We start from the raw sequence: 13,784 nt of genomic DNA on the forward strand, positions 1-13,784 counted from the left end.
CAAGGCAATATACATGATACATTGTCCGAGACAGGCTCTTTATTGTTCTAAAACACGTGTTTGGTGTTTATGAGACCTCTTGTTTAATTACGTTTAATGTAATTTTGCTTTTTAAACACTTAAGAGCTAACGCTTCTCTAAATCGCAATTCATTTCCTAAATTCAACCACGTGAAGGCATGGGCTTTTGCGAAGTTTCTAAGCGAAGTTTTTTTTACTGAGGAGAATCGCCATGTCAACGCAACAAACACATTGTGACGTACGCACCCTAAATCGGCGGGCCATTTCACTTCTCGAGTTTCATTCTATAGTAGGCCATTATAGTTTGCCTGTAAATGCTATGCTGACAGATAAGAAAAAGTAGACAAGGCTTTATTGGTTGGTGGTTCAGAAAGACGTATTAACGGAAACATATATCAACCTTCTGTAATTTTCGCCGAAATCAGTTTATAGTATAAACATATGTGAAATCAAATTTCTCTAATATTGCATAAACATGTAGGCTACGTGCTGTTAGGTAGTGCTCTTATTGTCTGTGCCATTTTAGATATATTCATAGTAACCTGTATGAGTGCTGATGTACAGAACTGACTCAGTACAGTGTCAAATTTTCATAAATTTAAGTACGCAACCAAAGGTCAGTATGTCATGTAGTTAGTAAAATTTAATGGTGCTATGCTGCCACATTGCTAGATCGATTTATTTTGCTTTCCGCCACTGTTGGATTTGCTTAAAATAGAAAATGTTGACGCCCTGCGGCAAGAATGTTTTGTAATAACCGATCTTAACACGCTTGTGGGACACGAACTAGTTATACGTAATACGAGAACATGGTTGTGACGTCACAAGTCGGTCCAGGCGATAATCTAAATAAATAGTAAACCGAAAAATCTCAGCCGTGGTATACCACGGACATGAACGCGTTTCTAAATTACTTGTTTTAAATCAATACTAAAGTAGGTAGCATATAGTCTGATTTTATTTAGGACCTAAGTTCTTCGTTTAACCTTTTCGGTAAGTCTAGTTCATAGGAAATAGTAAAAGCTACTTTATGATGTTTATACAATACGTTAGACAAAGGCGTGCGATTTATTTGACGTTTAAACGTGCTGTACCAGTTTATCATTAACGCAGGTTTAGCACTTATTACATGTGGTAATAACGCTGCAAACATAGTGTTGCTAGGCTTGTATATACCATAAAGACTGTAGCGAGGGCAGTAAAAGTTAAAAGTTCTATTGAATTTTTGACGTGACGTATTCTGTTGGTACATAGTTGTATTTCGGAAGCAATGACGGGCCTTGCGACCGTGAAATGCGGTAGTCAGCACTACTACTAACTTTGGTCAGGAGAGGCGTTTTGTCGTGTTTATAGTAAAGAACTAGCACCTTAAATAACTATATGCACGTAAGGTAGTAGTTGAGTTTGGAATGAGTTAATTCTTGTTATATATATTTTAAAAGCAAAATCTGTTTATATATTTAACCGAATTATTTTACGTCCATTTACTACCAGTGTCAGCGTCGTCGTTAAGTTTCATTCTTATTTAGTTCTTATTTACGATACCAACACTAATTAAGGTAGTAGCGTTTACCTTTTAGCATAGAATGCTGGGTGATATACGGACACCTGTTGCACGCAATTCAACACTGATAGAGTGGATATAAAATGCTACCACAAACTGTCATCCTACCGTTTATTTTGGCGTTGCGATTCTGCAAGGGTTCCTGGACAGAACCTGTGTCATACAAGCACCCTGGTAATATCACCATAGCTGGACTTTTCCCTTTACATTACATTTCAGACCGACCGGATAATTACAGGTACTTATGTTATAGATACTTTAGTTCGAATTATTAAAATAGTTCAGTAAACTTACACAAGCGGAAAACCCAACCGATTTGTAATTAATTCCATAGTTTATTAAAAGGGTCGGTTTTACATGAACGCTTCTAATCAGAACCTAATTTGGTTTATTGTTTTCTTGCGGTCGAATGTGGGCCGAGCAACACTTATATACACTTAAGTTGCGGTATTGCATATAATAGCAATGCTTAAACAGTCATATAACGATATTTAGGATAAAGTGCATTTAGTATGTATTTAGAATTTTACTTTGAAGTTGCCTTCATTTAGTATCATTTAAACTTTAAAGTTACCTTATTATGTTATTTTTAATCTAGTGAAGAAACTGCAAAATATGCTTTCCAAACTTGGCTTATCACCTATGTTTACATTTTCTATTCATATTTTTATTATATGAATAAAGACTATATTCCAGAATTAATATTTATTTTATATTATAGTGGGGGAATATGGTACACCTTTTATTATCAATTTCTTGTCACATATGGTAGTAAACAAAGAACATTAAATTAATTATAAAACCGTATCCTCACGACTCACACAGACCGTTGTTAATTGTTTAAAATACGATCAAGATATATTTTAGAAATTATGTACGTAAAGTGTCCTATCATACTCCACCGTACCATATAATTCTTTGCTTTACTTAGGAGTGAATTTATTAACTGTTACTTTGTACATAACATAAAACTTATCAGCAATTTAGCATTAGCAATAAACATAAATATGTCTTACTCTTACCATATTTATTTTTAGCCTAGAAGAAGCACCGGAAGCCCTGGTATGTCGAAGATATAACTTCTTAGGGTTTCGGTGGATGCAAGCCATGATCTTTGCCATTCAAGAAATAAACAATAGGTATACAGTGATATTATAGGCTATTCATTTGGAATATTTCCTTAATAATGTTTATTGTTTACCTCTGATAGAAGCGACATCCTGCCAAATATATCGCTTGGTTGGCAACTTTTCGACACATGCAACACGCATGCCCGTGCAGTCACTCAAGCTTTACACGTGGTTGATTCGATTTATAAGCGTCCAAAAAGTACGTCAACAAAACAAAAAAAAATAGAACTTTTTTTTACTTGAATGTGCATTTACTTTTTGTTATTGTGGGCGGGGAAGATGGGACACCTTTTCATTTTATTTTCTCGTCCAATTTGCTAGTAAACAAAGAACATTCAAAGAATCTTAAAACCAAATTTTTACGACTCACATAGACCGTTGGTAATTGTTTAAAACACGATCAAGATATTGGGATATTCAAGCTAAAAGTGTCCCATCTTCTCCCACCCTATACTATATGTCGTCATTTATGCAATGTTTTTTTAAGGTTTTTGCTAAGCTTTTTTAATATTTTTGTGCAATTTTTTGGCTCTAAAACTGTTTTATTTGCGACGCCAAAATTGATCCGCAACTTGTTTTATCCTCGCGTGGCAAAACTACGGTATTCGTCATAATACAGGTATTTTGCTTCATACCCATAATGTCCGTTAACAAGTTACCACGCATGTATCTCAGTGGGTGATTACTTTTTTATTATTTTAATTTTTTGTTGTATGGGTGCAAATTAAGACAACCCAACCCATAAGATGCTTCTTTGTAAACTTCACGCCAATCGCAATAAAGCAGACTACTTTTTTATTATTTTAATTTTTTTGTTGTCTGGCTGCAAATTAAGACAACCCAACGCATAAGATGCTTCTTTGTAAACTTCACGCCAATCGCAATAAAGCAGAACAAACTGTATCCAGAAAATTTGCCTTTACCAGGTTTGCACACAGGTTTGTCGGCACTCATTGGCCCGACCGCTTCAGACAAATCGATCGTGGTGTCTAACATTCTAAGTGTATTCGATGTTCCGCAAATTAGCTACGGGTCGACGAGCAGATTGTTGTCCAACAAAAACATTTACAAGTTGGTACCGTTAAAGTGTTGCTCAATAATAAGAAATGGAAAACAGTAAATCTCGTATTTTAGTTCGTTCCTGCGGACGATACCAAATGACGATGAACAGGCGACGGCGATGGTTGAGCTATTATTGCATCATAATTGGACCTGGGTCGGTGCTGTAGCTGGGGATGATGATTACGGGCGTCCCGGAATTTCCCGTTTTAAAGAAGAAGCAGAGAAACATGGCATATGTGTGGAGTACACAGCTTATGTATCCGAGGTTAGAGTTCCACTTCCAAGCTCCATGTTTGTGTATTGTGCAATGCACCGTTAATTTTAAAAGGCATTATTCACAAACCTTCTTTTGTTTATTCCATTATTCGATTCACTTATGATAGGTTTCAACATTCACGAACGTCATTTGGATCGAATTTTTATTAAAATTTAATTAGAGTCACCCTTTTAGTGGACTTTGACTCGTGATGCCTCGGCAAGAATTTTCGAAATAATCTGCGACTTTTAATTTCTTTATGTTTAACTGGCAAACACATCCATTAGGCTTTCTTCATTACGCAAGGTTCGTTTAACGACTTTCAGATGAACGCAACGGAGTCCGTTAATGTAATTTAGCGTATTCGTGTCTTGAATTATTAAACAAGGAATTACAGTTGGCATCGACTTTCATGACATTTAAATGACTGAATGTACATAAACAGTTAGAGATTACCATCGGGTATAACAGCCGCACTTAAATTACCTATGTTACCGACACGTATTTAATATCGGGCAGCTATCACTTCTTATTATTCATTAAATTTTCACAGTCCATGAGCGAGGAGCACTTGAAGCAGACTGCTCGTGAGATCAAAAACTACAATGCCACCGTGTTTGTGACTTTCATAAGCGCCACCCACCTTGTTCCACTTGCTCGGTATCTCAGCGAGTATTCGGTGACAGATAAAGTGTGGATTGCAAGTGAAGCGTGGGCGACTTCAGATACAGTGCGAGCTATCGACGGTTAGTTTAATTTCACAAAACATAAATCTATGTGTATTACCAAACAAACTGGTTGAACGTTTATTACCTATGATTTGTCCTGCATGTCCTGTGGTGTTCTACCTATGATAAGCACTGTAATAATATTTCCCTATGATTTCCAATACTTACCTTACAAACGTAGCGCTCTGATGATCAGTAAAACGGTTGACGCGGGTACGTATGACAGTCTACTTTTGTCTTCAGCACGAGTGTTCCAAGGCACATTAGGAATCGCCACGCGCGGTGGTGAAATGCCGGGATTTCGGGCGTTTCTTGAAGGTGTTTCCCCCAAAACACAACCTGAAAGCCCATACATAACTGAATTCTGGGAGAAATCGTTTCAGTGTAATTGCCCAGACACCGTGTGCGCCAAAACAGAAAACGATGGTGGCATGTCCTCTCACAACAGCTATGCTGGTATGTTTACATATGTTTATAGTCTATACTATATATTCTACGGCTCAGTAAATTCTGTGAAAAACTCAAGTGGCTGGTATGCACAGGTTTGCTGTAAAACTATCAATATTTAACAATAATTTAGGAAAAAGTTTTGGCATGTGTTGTGTATTAAAATAAAATTAAGTATGCCATGTTGTTTACAAGCCAACACCATGGCATAACTTCCTTATCTAATGTAGTAATGATTATAATTACCGAGCTCTGATATGGGAAGTCTGTGTCTTTTACCCATTCTTGTTTTATCTGTTATTTTAGTATAAAAAAATTTAAAACTGTTTGTTTTTCTCAACTTACCATAATTCACTCAACACAGAGAACTGCACCGGAAACGAGTCGTTAACAGGAGATGGTGCAATCACATCTGCTTATTTGGGTTGGACTGATTTGGAGAAGAGTTATACCACTTACCTTGCTGTGTATGTGGTGGCGTCGGCCTTGCATAATATTAGCACGTGCGTTGAAGGCAAAGGCTTGCTCAAGGTAGGGTATTGTTTATGTGACTGACATATTACTTTGGAGTAAGATAGGACACATTTAGCTCATAATATCCAAATATCCTGATCGTGTTTTAAACAAATAACAACGATTTATAAAAGTCAGAAAAATAAGGCCTAATAATTCTTTGAATGCTCTTTGTTTATTACCAAATGGAACAAGTATATAGAATGTAAAGATGTCCCATCTTCCCCCACCCTACTATACTATGGCTTTGTCATTTTGCCTTGACCTTGATGCTTTAAAGGTATTAATTTAAATGAATACAATAAAAAATGAACAGTTAATGGTTAGTTGCTATAAGCAATGCAGTTTAGATAGCTATTGGTTAGGTTTGGAGTTTCAAAATTTAGATTGGTTCGAGTTGACACGAAAAACTCTGTTTACTGTCTGTATCCGTAAATTTTACTTTTAATTGGACATGCCCCAACCCCCATGTGAATAAATATGTTGCTGTTAATTGGATAAAATTAGAACCCTCTAGTGGGACAACATTATAATGAATTGGACACACGTCAAAGTTTACTAACCCATGTTCATTAACGATTGTATTTCTCACAGAATGGTGCCTGTCCATACTTAAACAACCTCACTACATGGCAACTCTTATCATACATCAAAAAGGTCGATTTTTTTCCTCCTGGACACGATTACAAGGTATACATTTTGCATTTTTTATTTAGCACTTGTGTGTTCTGTAGAAAACTCTTGTCAAGCATATTGCATTTAAAGAACGATGTTCTCTAATTTTAAAACAGAGAGTGATTTTGGATGTTTTTCTTTCTAGACGCATAATGATACTGTAAGTAGTGTGATGGTTAATTTTGGTCTACAAAGCATGCTGCTTCGGAAAATATAATTTGCATTTTGTAAAATAACTGTGTGGCCTTCGCACTGGCATGTTACATTCACTTCATGTTGAAATAATGACCTTGCCAAGTTTAATTTCTCACTTGCATTATACTGATATTTTCCACTTGACGTGCTATAGACAGTAAGCTGTGTTAAAGGCTTGATGCTGCTGCCATTGTGGCCGTGTGTGATACCTTAAATACTTTTTCACTGTAACACATTTTTTTGTCATAATTCTGTGCGAAAAAAAGAAAAAAAATAACCATTAAAGCCACAAACTTACGGTAATTCTTAAGCTAGCACGAGGTGTGCAAAACATAAAACGTTTTATGATAGATTTTGTGTGTTACTTCCCCACCACTCAATGATAAATAATTTTCTTTCATTCATTCAATCATTTCTTCCATTTAACATGCTCACTTTTGGCCAATGTTCCGATTCCTTGTAATATTCAGTTAATTTGACTAAACTTCATAATTCATCAGAAGTGTGTGAAACAAGGTGTTACTCAGCTGGTTATCAAAGCCAGCACCTTGATGGTTAGGTTTCAGTCATCTGGAGTAAATATTTATGAACTGGGAATAAAATATTTTTTAGTTATATGAGGTTGGGAATTATCAGCATTGAATTCGCGATTAAACTAAGATGAAACCACACAGTCATGTTTTATTTATAATTATTACTACATTTTAGTACAGTCTGTTTTATACCACACACAACTTTTGGTGGTCAACCTAAACAGATTAATTTTTTAACACATATGCCCTGTTTAGTTATTATTTCTGTAGTTGAATTTAGTCATGCTTCACAAATCAACTTTTACCCATTGATTCAGTTTAATTTTGATGAGAACGGAGATCCAAATGCTTCATACAAGCTAGTTAGTTGGATACCAAAGATGAACTGTCGGGGCAATATCACCGTTGACTTTGTACATGTTGGTAATTACTCAAGCATGGTAACCCCCAAGTGGTCGATCAACGAGAGCGCCATCTACTGGCACAAACATAATGACGTAAGATGTTTAAATTGTTTGTAAGTTAAAATATGTTTTGGGTTCACAGTTTTTTTGGTTTTTGTTAAACTTACCAATGCCATATCACATTTGTTAGTTCAATGACCTATAGCATGCAATACTACTTACATAGCTACCACTGTGGGTGTTTTTGTAGCCATACCAAGAAAACATGTTTTACCAATACTATCCTGTATAGTGTATCATAATCAGGCGTACATATGTTCAATTGTGCAACATGATGCACAATATAGTACACCTAACCTTAGTCATAACGTAATCCCTGTCATCTTAGAAGAAACAAGCGATCACCATTAAACATCAAGTTATATATGTAAAAACAAAACAATATTTTGCAGATTCCCAAATCAGTCTGCAACGCCGACTGCCAGCCAGGATATTACAAGATTCAGCTGCAGAGTGCGTGCTGTTTTAAGTGCGCTGAGTGTCCGTCAGGCGAATATTCAGTTGACATCAATAGTCCAGTATGTACACCATGCAACCTTACTCACAGGGCTGACGATAACCGAACTAGTAAGTTTAAAGCTGTAGAGTACACATTGTTGACAGGCATATTATACAACAAAAATAGGTTCACAGTCAAATTGTTTTATAGGCTGATTTTTTCAACGCTTTTTATACACCAGCAACCCTTATTGCTGTAAAAATGTTGTCAAAACATTTGTAATAAATTTCCTGAAGAGATGTTTTAAAATTTGATTTTTTTTGTTAAAATTAAGTCAATTTATATATAAAGCTATATAAACTAAATTTGATTGTACAAAATTGCACAATTTGTTTGTTTTTTAGACTAATTTAGCCAAGACTCCTAATTTAATATTTATTATAAGAATAACACATGTGTTTGTGAACACAGGTTGCATTCCGAAGAATGAAGAATATATTCGTTGGAGTGACGCTTTCGGAGTTACGTTTTGCGTTTTGTCTGGCATTGGGATCTTACTTACGCTATTTACTGCTGGTAAGTATGAAAAAAAGTTGGTATATTAGTTATTTGCTAGCCCAGTAATAAGTCCAAAGCCCGAAAAAAACAATTACCAATATAATTTAATGTATAGTAGAGGGAAAGACGGGACACTATAAGCATATATTATCCAAATATCCTGATCATGTTTTGAACAATTAACAACAGTCTATGGGAGTCATGAAGATACAGTATTTTAACGTTCTTTGTTTATTATCAAATGGGACAAAAAATAAAAATCTTTTGACCTGCCATGCAAAGATAAAATGATGAAACGCTGTATTTATTTCAATCTCAGAAGATTAGATTGTATTTTAAATGAATAAATGACTCTTATTTCCTATGTCTGTGTTTTACCTTTCCAATCCCAAAATACTCCCAATTTAAATTTATGTTTTTGTTTGTTTGATATTAATGCTTTTGATCTCACGTAGGGTCGTTTATGAAGATGCGCAGAACCCCCCTGGTAAAAGCAACAAACAGGGAACTAAGTTTTCTTTTATTTCTATCAATATTTTGCTGCTTTCTAACTCCACTTTTGTACCTTGGAAAGCCGCAGGATTGGAATTGCAAAGGAAGAACTGTGAGTTTAGTGACATTTATCGATAGTAAAACAATTTCCTACATCCGAGGTGTTGGCAAGGAATCTCTAAGATCAAAATTCTTGTTTGCAATGAACATTGTATTTGATGTTGACTTTGCTTCATTGTATTATGCAAAAATTCTGATGTATTCCTATAGTATACACTATACAGGTTATGTTCAAATATGTAAAATGCAACCTTTATCTCAGGTGACATTTAGCCTGAGCTTCACTTTCTGCATTGCGGCGATTCTGGTAAAAACTCTTCGAGTGCTCACTGCTTTTGAAGCGAGGATACCCGTCACATACAAAAAGGTAGATAGATGGAAAAATAACTAGCTGTATAGTTTTAAACATATAAAATATGACCAATAAAATACATAAAAAATCATGGAACCTAGCTTTGAAACTGACCGTTGTATTTAATTCAAACCAGTGTGTATGACCTTGGGGCAAGACTATAATTTGACACAATGGTCACTGATAGGTCGTCCAATTTGGCAGTCATTCAGAAAATAATAAAATAAACAATCACCCACACAGTTACATAAGTGGAAACTTGCAACCTGATATGAATGAAATCTTCTCGCATATTATGCCTAATATGATACTCTGAATAATTTTCACTTGGCTGTTTTTATGGAAAAATCCTTGACATTCAACCCTATTTCATAAAACTTTTGTTTTGATTTTTTAGCGAACAAAATGGCTTGGGGAACATGTACAAGTGTTTGTTGTGATGGTAGTGTCTCTTGTGCAAGTTATTCTCTCAGTAACATGGTTAGTTGTTGACCCACCGAAGGTCATGTTGTCTCAAAGCAAGGTATGGGCACATGTGATTGATTTATAAGATAATATGAAGAACAACCGTATATACCTTTTATAAAGTTCATATTGCCAGTGCCAGTCCTAATTTTATCTGTACCAAAACCAAAAATATTCTTCACACTGACAGATAAACAAGTTAGTGTTTGGCACCGTGGCTTAGTGGTTCAGTGCTTGCATCGTAACCATATTGCTTTCCATGCACAATGCTTTTATCATTGTGGACATGGTTGAGCAAGGTGTTAACAGTGTTTGATGTTAACCATGGGTCACTAATGAGTAATTTGTTGGTCTTTCAGAGAAGGAAAAAATCGACTACTCATGAATGCACATACCTTTAAACTAATTAGGTGTATAGAACACCTGTGTTATTACGACTGTTACAGTTTTACCACACTCGTGGTATAACGGCTGATTCTGCATTGTCACACAAGAATAAATAAGTGAGTTTATTATAAATTCATGATTGAACTCTTTTTTCCCAGACATCTGATATCTCACTAATCGTGGAGTGCAATGTTGGTAACTTGGTCATCATGGGGTTCGTGTATGGTTACCTCTGTCTGCTTGCTTTAACAGCTTTCGTGTTCGCTTTTCGGGCTCGCAAGCTTCCAGAAAACTTTAATGAAGCAAAGTTTATAACGTTTTCCATGCTCATCTTCTTCATCGTGTGGTTGTCTTTTATACCAGCATATCTCAGCACAACTGGTAAGAAATTAATGTATATAACTTAAAATACTTTGTATTCTGACCTAATACCTAAAGAAACCATTTTTGGGGTCTGGATATTTTTATGCTATTAGTTTTAATTTATTAAACTAGTTATCCCACCATTTCTACATAGCTTCATGAATAAGGCCCGTCTTGCAGAGTCACTCAAAAAGGAATATGAAATTATAAAACTCTTTAAAGAGTTATAGCATGTCTTGGCCCTAAATAAAGGAAAGTTTGAAACTCTTACAGTCATACACAGATCAGTTAACACCACATCTTGTTTCATGAATAAAAATCTGTGTGTTTTCTGTATTAAGGTATCAACGCTACAGCTGTAAGCTGCATTGCAATCTTATCTTCAACTTTTGCATTACTGGCTTGTATTTTTTTCCCGAAACTTTACGTGATATATTGGACACCACAAAGAAACACAGTAGAGGTACGTTAACATTAGACACTTGATTTTTAGGCCTTTAACTATATAGCAAATGCACCATATAATGGTAATGTTCTGCTATTAATTTAACTAAAATGTTCGGCAATTAAAAAAATATTTTTAAATTTTTATTTTAACCTGAAACAATTATAATAATTAATAATTTCCCATAACTGTGTAATATTTTCTAAACAATATGTTATTCCATGTAGGAGGTAAGACAAAATACAGCCACACATGCCATTCGGTCAAGTCGTTCAGTGGCATACAGTGTAAGAATTAAACCACCAGATATGAGTTCAGATTCAAACAAATCAATGGTACAAGAAACTTCCCCTCCAAGAAGTAATTTCTACTTGCTTTTTTATTAAGAACCTTCTTGCAAATTACAAAGTATTCTAATATATTATATAACTATTGTATCCGTATGGCGGCAAAGTTGTTGCAATATTTTCTGCTATCTTTTTTAGTGTTGTTGAGTAACACGGAGGTCGCTCACAAAAGAAAAACAAATATTCTTTTAACACGCTTCATAAAAGAGGAGCTGTAAACCCTTGCTACTAAAAACTAAAACAAAATAAATAAAAACCTCACCAAAAAATTCAGCTTTTGTTGTAATTTACAATCTAGTGAATATTCGAAACTTTATCTGAATCTGCATGTTTATAGCTGGACGCAAAGGAATGTATGGTCGTAACGCAAACGACAGAAATCCATTTAAAGACTTCGATAACAGCAACTTTAACAACAGCAACAACATCAACTTATCTTCAGTTTCTAAAGCGAGTAACCGACGTCTTAAAATACAAAATAGAAATCGTTCCCACAGTCTTCAACCAGAGGTAAGATTTTATAAATTAGTTATATATCTTATAAGTTTGAGTCGCATATTTTTTATCATTCCAACTAATATGAGAATGCTCAACCCTTATTTTTCGGAAATTTATCATATTAAAAACGGGCAAAACATACGAATGGGAATTGTATAACAACTGTAATACTAAAATTACAACTTGAAACTATTTACATGGATTTTATGGAACTCGGTTTAAAAAGTGTCTTGCGGCAGATAAAATATTGGTTTCAATTTCAATAAAACTTTCGTAAACTTTTAATGCTTAAACGCCTATTAGAAAATATGGCTGGCAATAATATCAGCAAGATAGTACATTAGCTATAAACTGTACAATTTTCAATACAGAAATGTTTATATAATTTATAAGCCCGTGTCCAAACACAAAGTTATTTGTTGTGCCATAACATTCTGTGTTTACAACAGCGATTGCGAATGAATCTGAACAACCAAGACATTTACGAAGATGTACTTACCACAACATTTTCAAAAGACATCAATCGATTTTCTGGACAATCTGAAAAAGATTCAGTACAGTCGGAAAGTAGTAGCACCAGTAAGTTGAATTAGTGTTATGATGGTATATGTCATGTGTTGATTGGGTTGTTTTGCAAGTTTTTAAGCGTACTATTATTAAATCTAAAAAAGCTGTTATAAAAAATTTTTTTTTGTACTAACAACTCGAATATTGGAAAAAATTCGACAAAATACACACATGTTAGAATAGAATTTACTAGAAAAGCTATTTTATATTATGATTAGCAGTTTATATGTGTAATACCGTTACTTGTGCAGATGATACAGAATCAACTACATTCAACGTTGATATAGCAGGAAAAATATCTACGGACACTGCAATAACAGATCGGGCAGAAAACTACGAAAAAATGTAGGTATTTAAAAAAAATAATCTTAAAACCTATATTTTAAAATAATGTATTTTTTGTTTTAGACTATTTGACGATGGAAAAAGAATTAACTTGAAAGTTGCCGTCAAAGTTAACATTCAACAAACAGCATGCGACAAAAAGTAAGTAGTAACAGGAATATCATGACCTCCAGAAATGATGATATTTATTATTTATTTATTTGTAAAGAAAGTCAAGTGGTTGAAGCATTATAAAACATAGAACTCGTGGCCTATAGTTATAAATCTAAATGTGGCTTAACCAAATTTTCTGTAGTTGATAAATCATATTTTATATTTTAGTGCACCTTCGGTACAGCTCAACAACAACAATAATCATACACCTTTGGAAACGATTTTACCGACAAGCGAGCAGCTAGCAAACAGACCATTATCAGAGTGCAACAATACTGGAGCCGAGTTATCCGTTCAATCCTCCCGTGATGATATAACGACCACCAACAACATGTTTGATTCATCTTCTGCTTGACGAAGTGGTGACAAATCAATTGTTTCTAATATTATTATTTTCAATTTTCACTGACATTCTATCTCACAAAGCAATGAAAAAGTGAGTTATATTAATCGTGCTGCAAATTCCGAAACGTGTTTTTCTATTTTCTTGTTACTTTATTAACTGTTTTTCTTAATACCACTAATGTTTCTCTGAGAAATTCATGCACCATAAATTTCATGCAGATTTTAAAGCGGGCCATGAGTCTATAGATCAAATGGTGCCGATTGGTCAAATTAAATTCTTCATTATTTTTTATTTATTTATCGCTAGTCTTGCTATGTTTTTTTAATAAAATTCATTAAAACGAATTGTTATAAAAACGTTTTATGTGGTATTGGGCCAAC

The 13,784-nt window shown here is 34.5% G+C and overlaps 1 protein-coding gene across 4 annotated transcripts; it reads left to right on the forward strand.

Annotated features, from left to right (window-relative positions):
- Positions 1-1,499: 1,499 nt before the first annotated feature.
- On the forward strand, positions 1,500-13,748 carry LOC100180542 (extracellular calcium-sensing receptor-like). 4 transcript variants are annotated; one of them, XM_026836967.1, is made up of 24 exons: positions 1,503-1,822; positions 2,622-2,723; positions 2,795-2,913; positions 3,641-3,785; positions 3,849-4,041; positions 4,586-4,778; positions 5,004-5,216; positions 5,572-5,738; positions 6,315-6,410; positions 6,541-6,555; positions 7,441-7,620; positions 7,980-8,154; positions 8,498-8,602; positions 9,040-9,188; positions 9,399-9,503; positions 9,886-10,011; positions 10,499-10,721; positions 11,045-11,166; positions 11,376-11,508; positions 11,833-12,005; positions 12,443-12,572; positions 12,812-12,905; positions 12,969-13,046; positions 13,227-13,748. In XM_026836967.1, the coding sequence occupies exons 1-24, from the start codon at positions 1,668-1,670 to the stop codon at positions 13,411-13,413; spliced, it is 3,378 nt and encodes a 1,125-aa protein (XP_026692768.1). In that variant the 5' UTR covers positions 1,503-1,667; the 3' UTR covers positions 13,414-13,748. The 4 variants fall into 4 exon arrangements, with proteins under 4 accessions (XP_026692770.1, XP_026692768.1, XP_018669868.1 ...); XM_018814323.2 differs by having other exon boundaries at positions 3,653-3,785; XM_026836968.1 differs by lacking the exon at positions 6,541-6,555.
- The last annotated feature ends 36 nt before the right edge of the window (positions 13,749-13,784 follow it).

Source organism: Ciona intestinalis, chromosome 12 (genome assembly GCF_000224145.3).
Source record: "Ciona intestinalis chromosome 12, KH, whole genome shotgun sequence".
Taxonomy (NCBI): Eukaryota; Metazoa; Chordata; class Ascidiacea; order Phlebobranchia; family Cionidae; genus Ciona; species Ciona intestinalis.

Coding starts and splice junctions, on each gene's coding strand:
- LOC100180542 (XM_026836967.1), top strand. CDS start 1,668: ATGCTACCACAAACTGTCATCCTACCGTTTATTTTGGCGTTGCGATTC. Junction 1,823..2,621: donor GACCGACCGGATAATTACAG/GTACTTATGTTA, acceptor ATTTATTTTTAG/CCTAGAAGAAGCACCGGAAG. Junction 9,504..9,885: donor TACCCGTCACATACAAAAAG/GTAGATAGATGG, acceptor TTGATTTTTTAG/CGAACAAAATGGCTTGGGGA.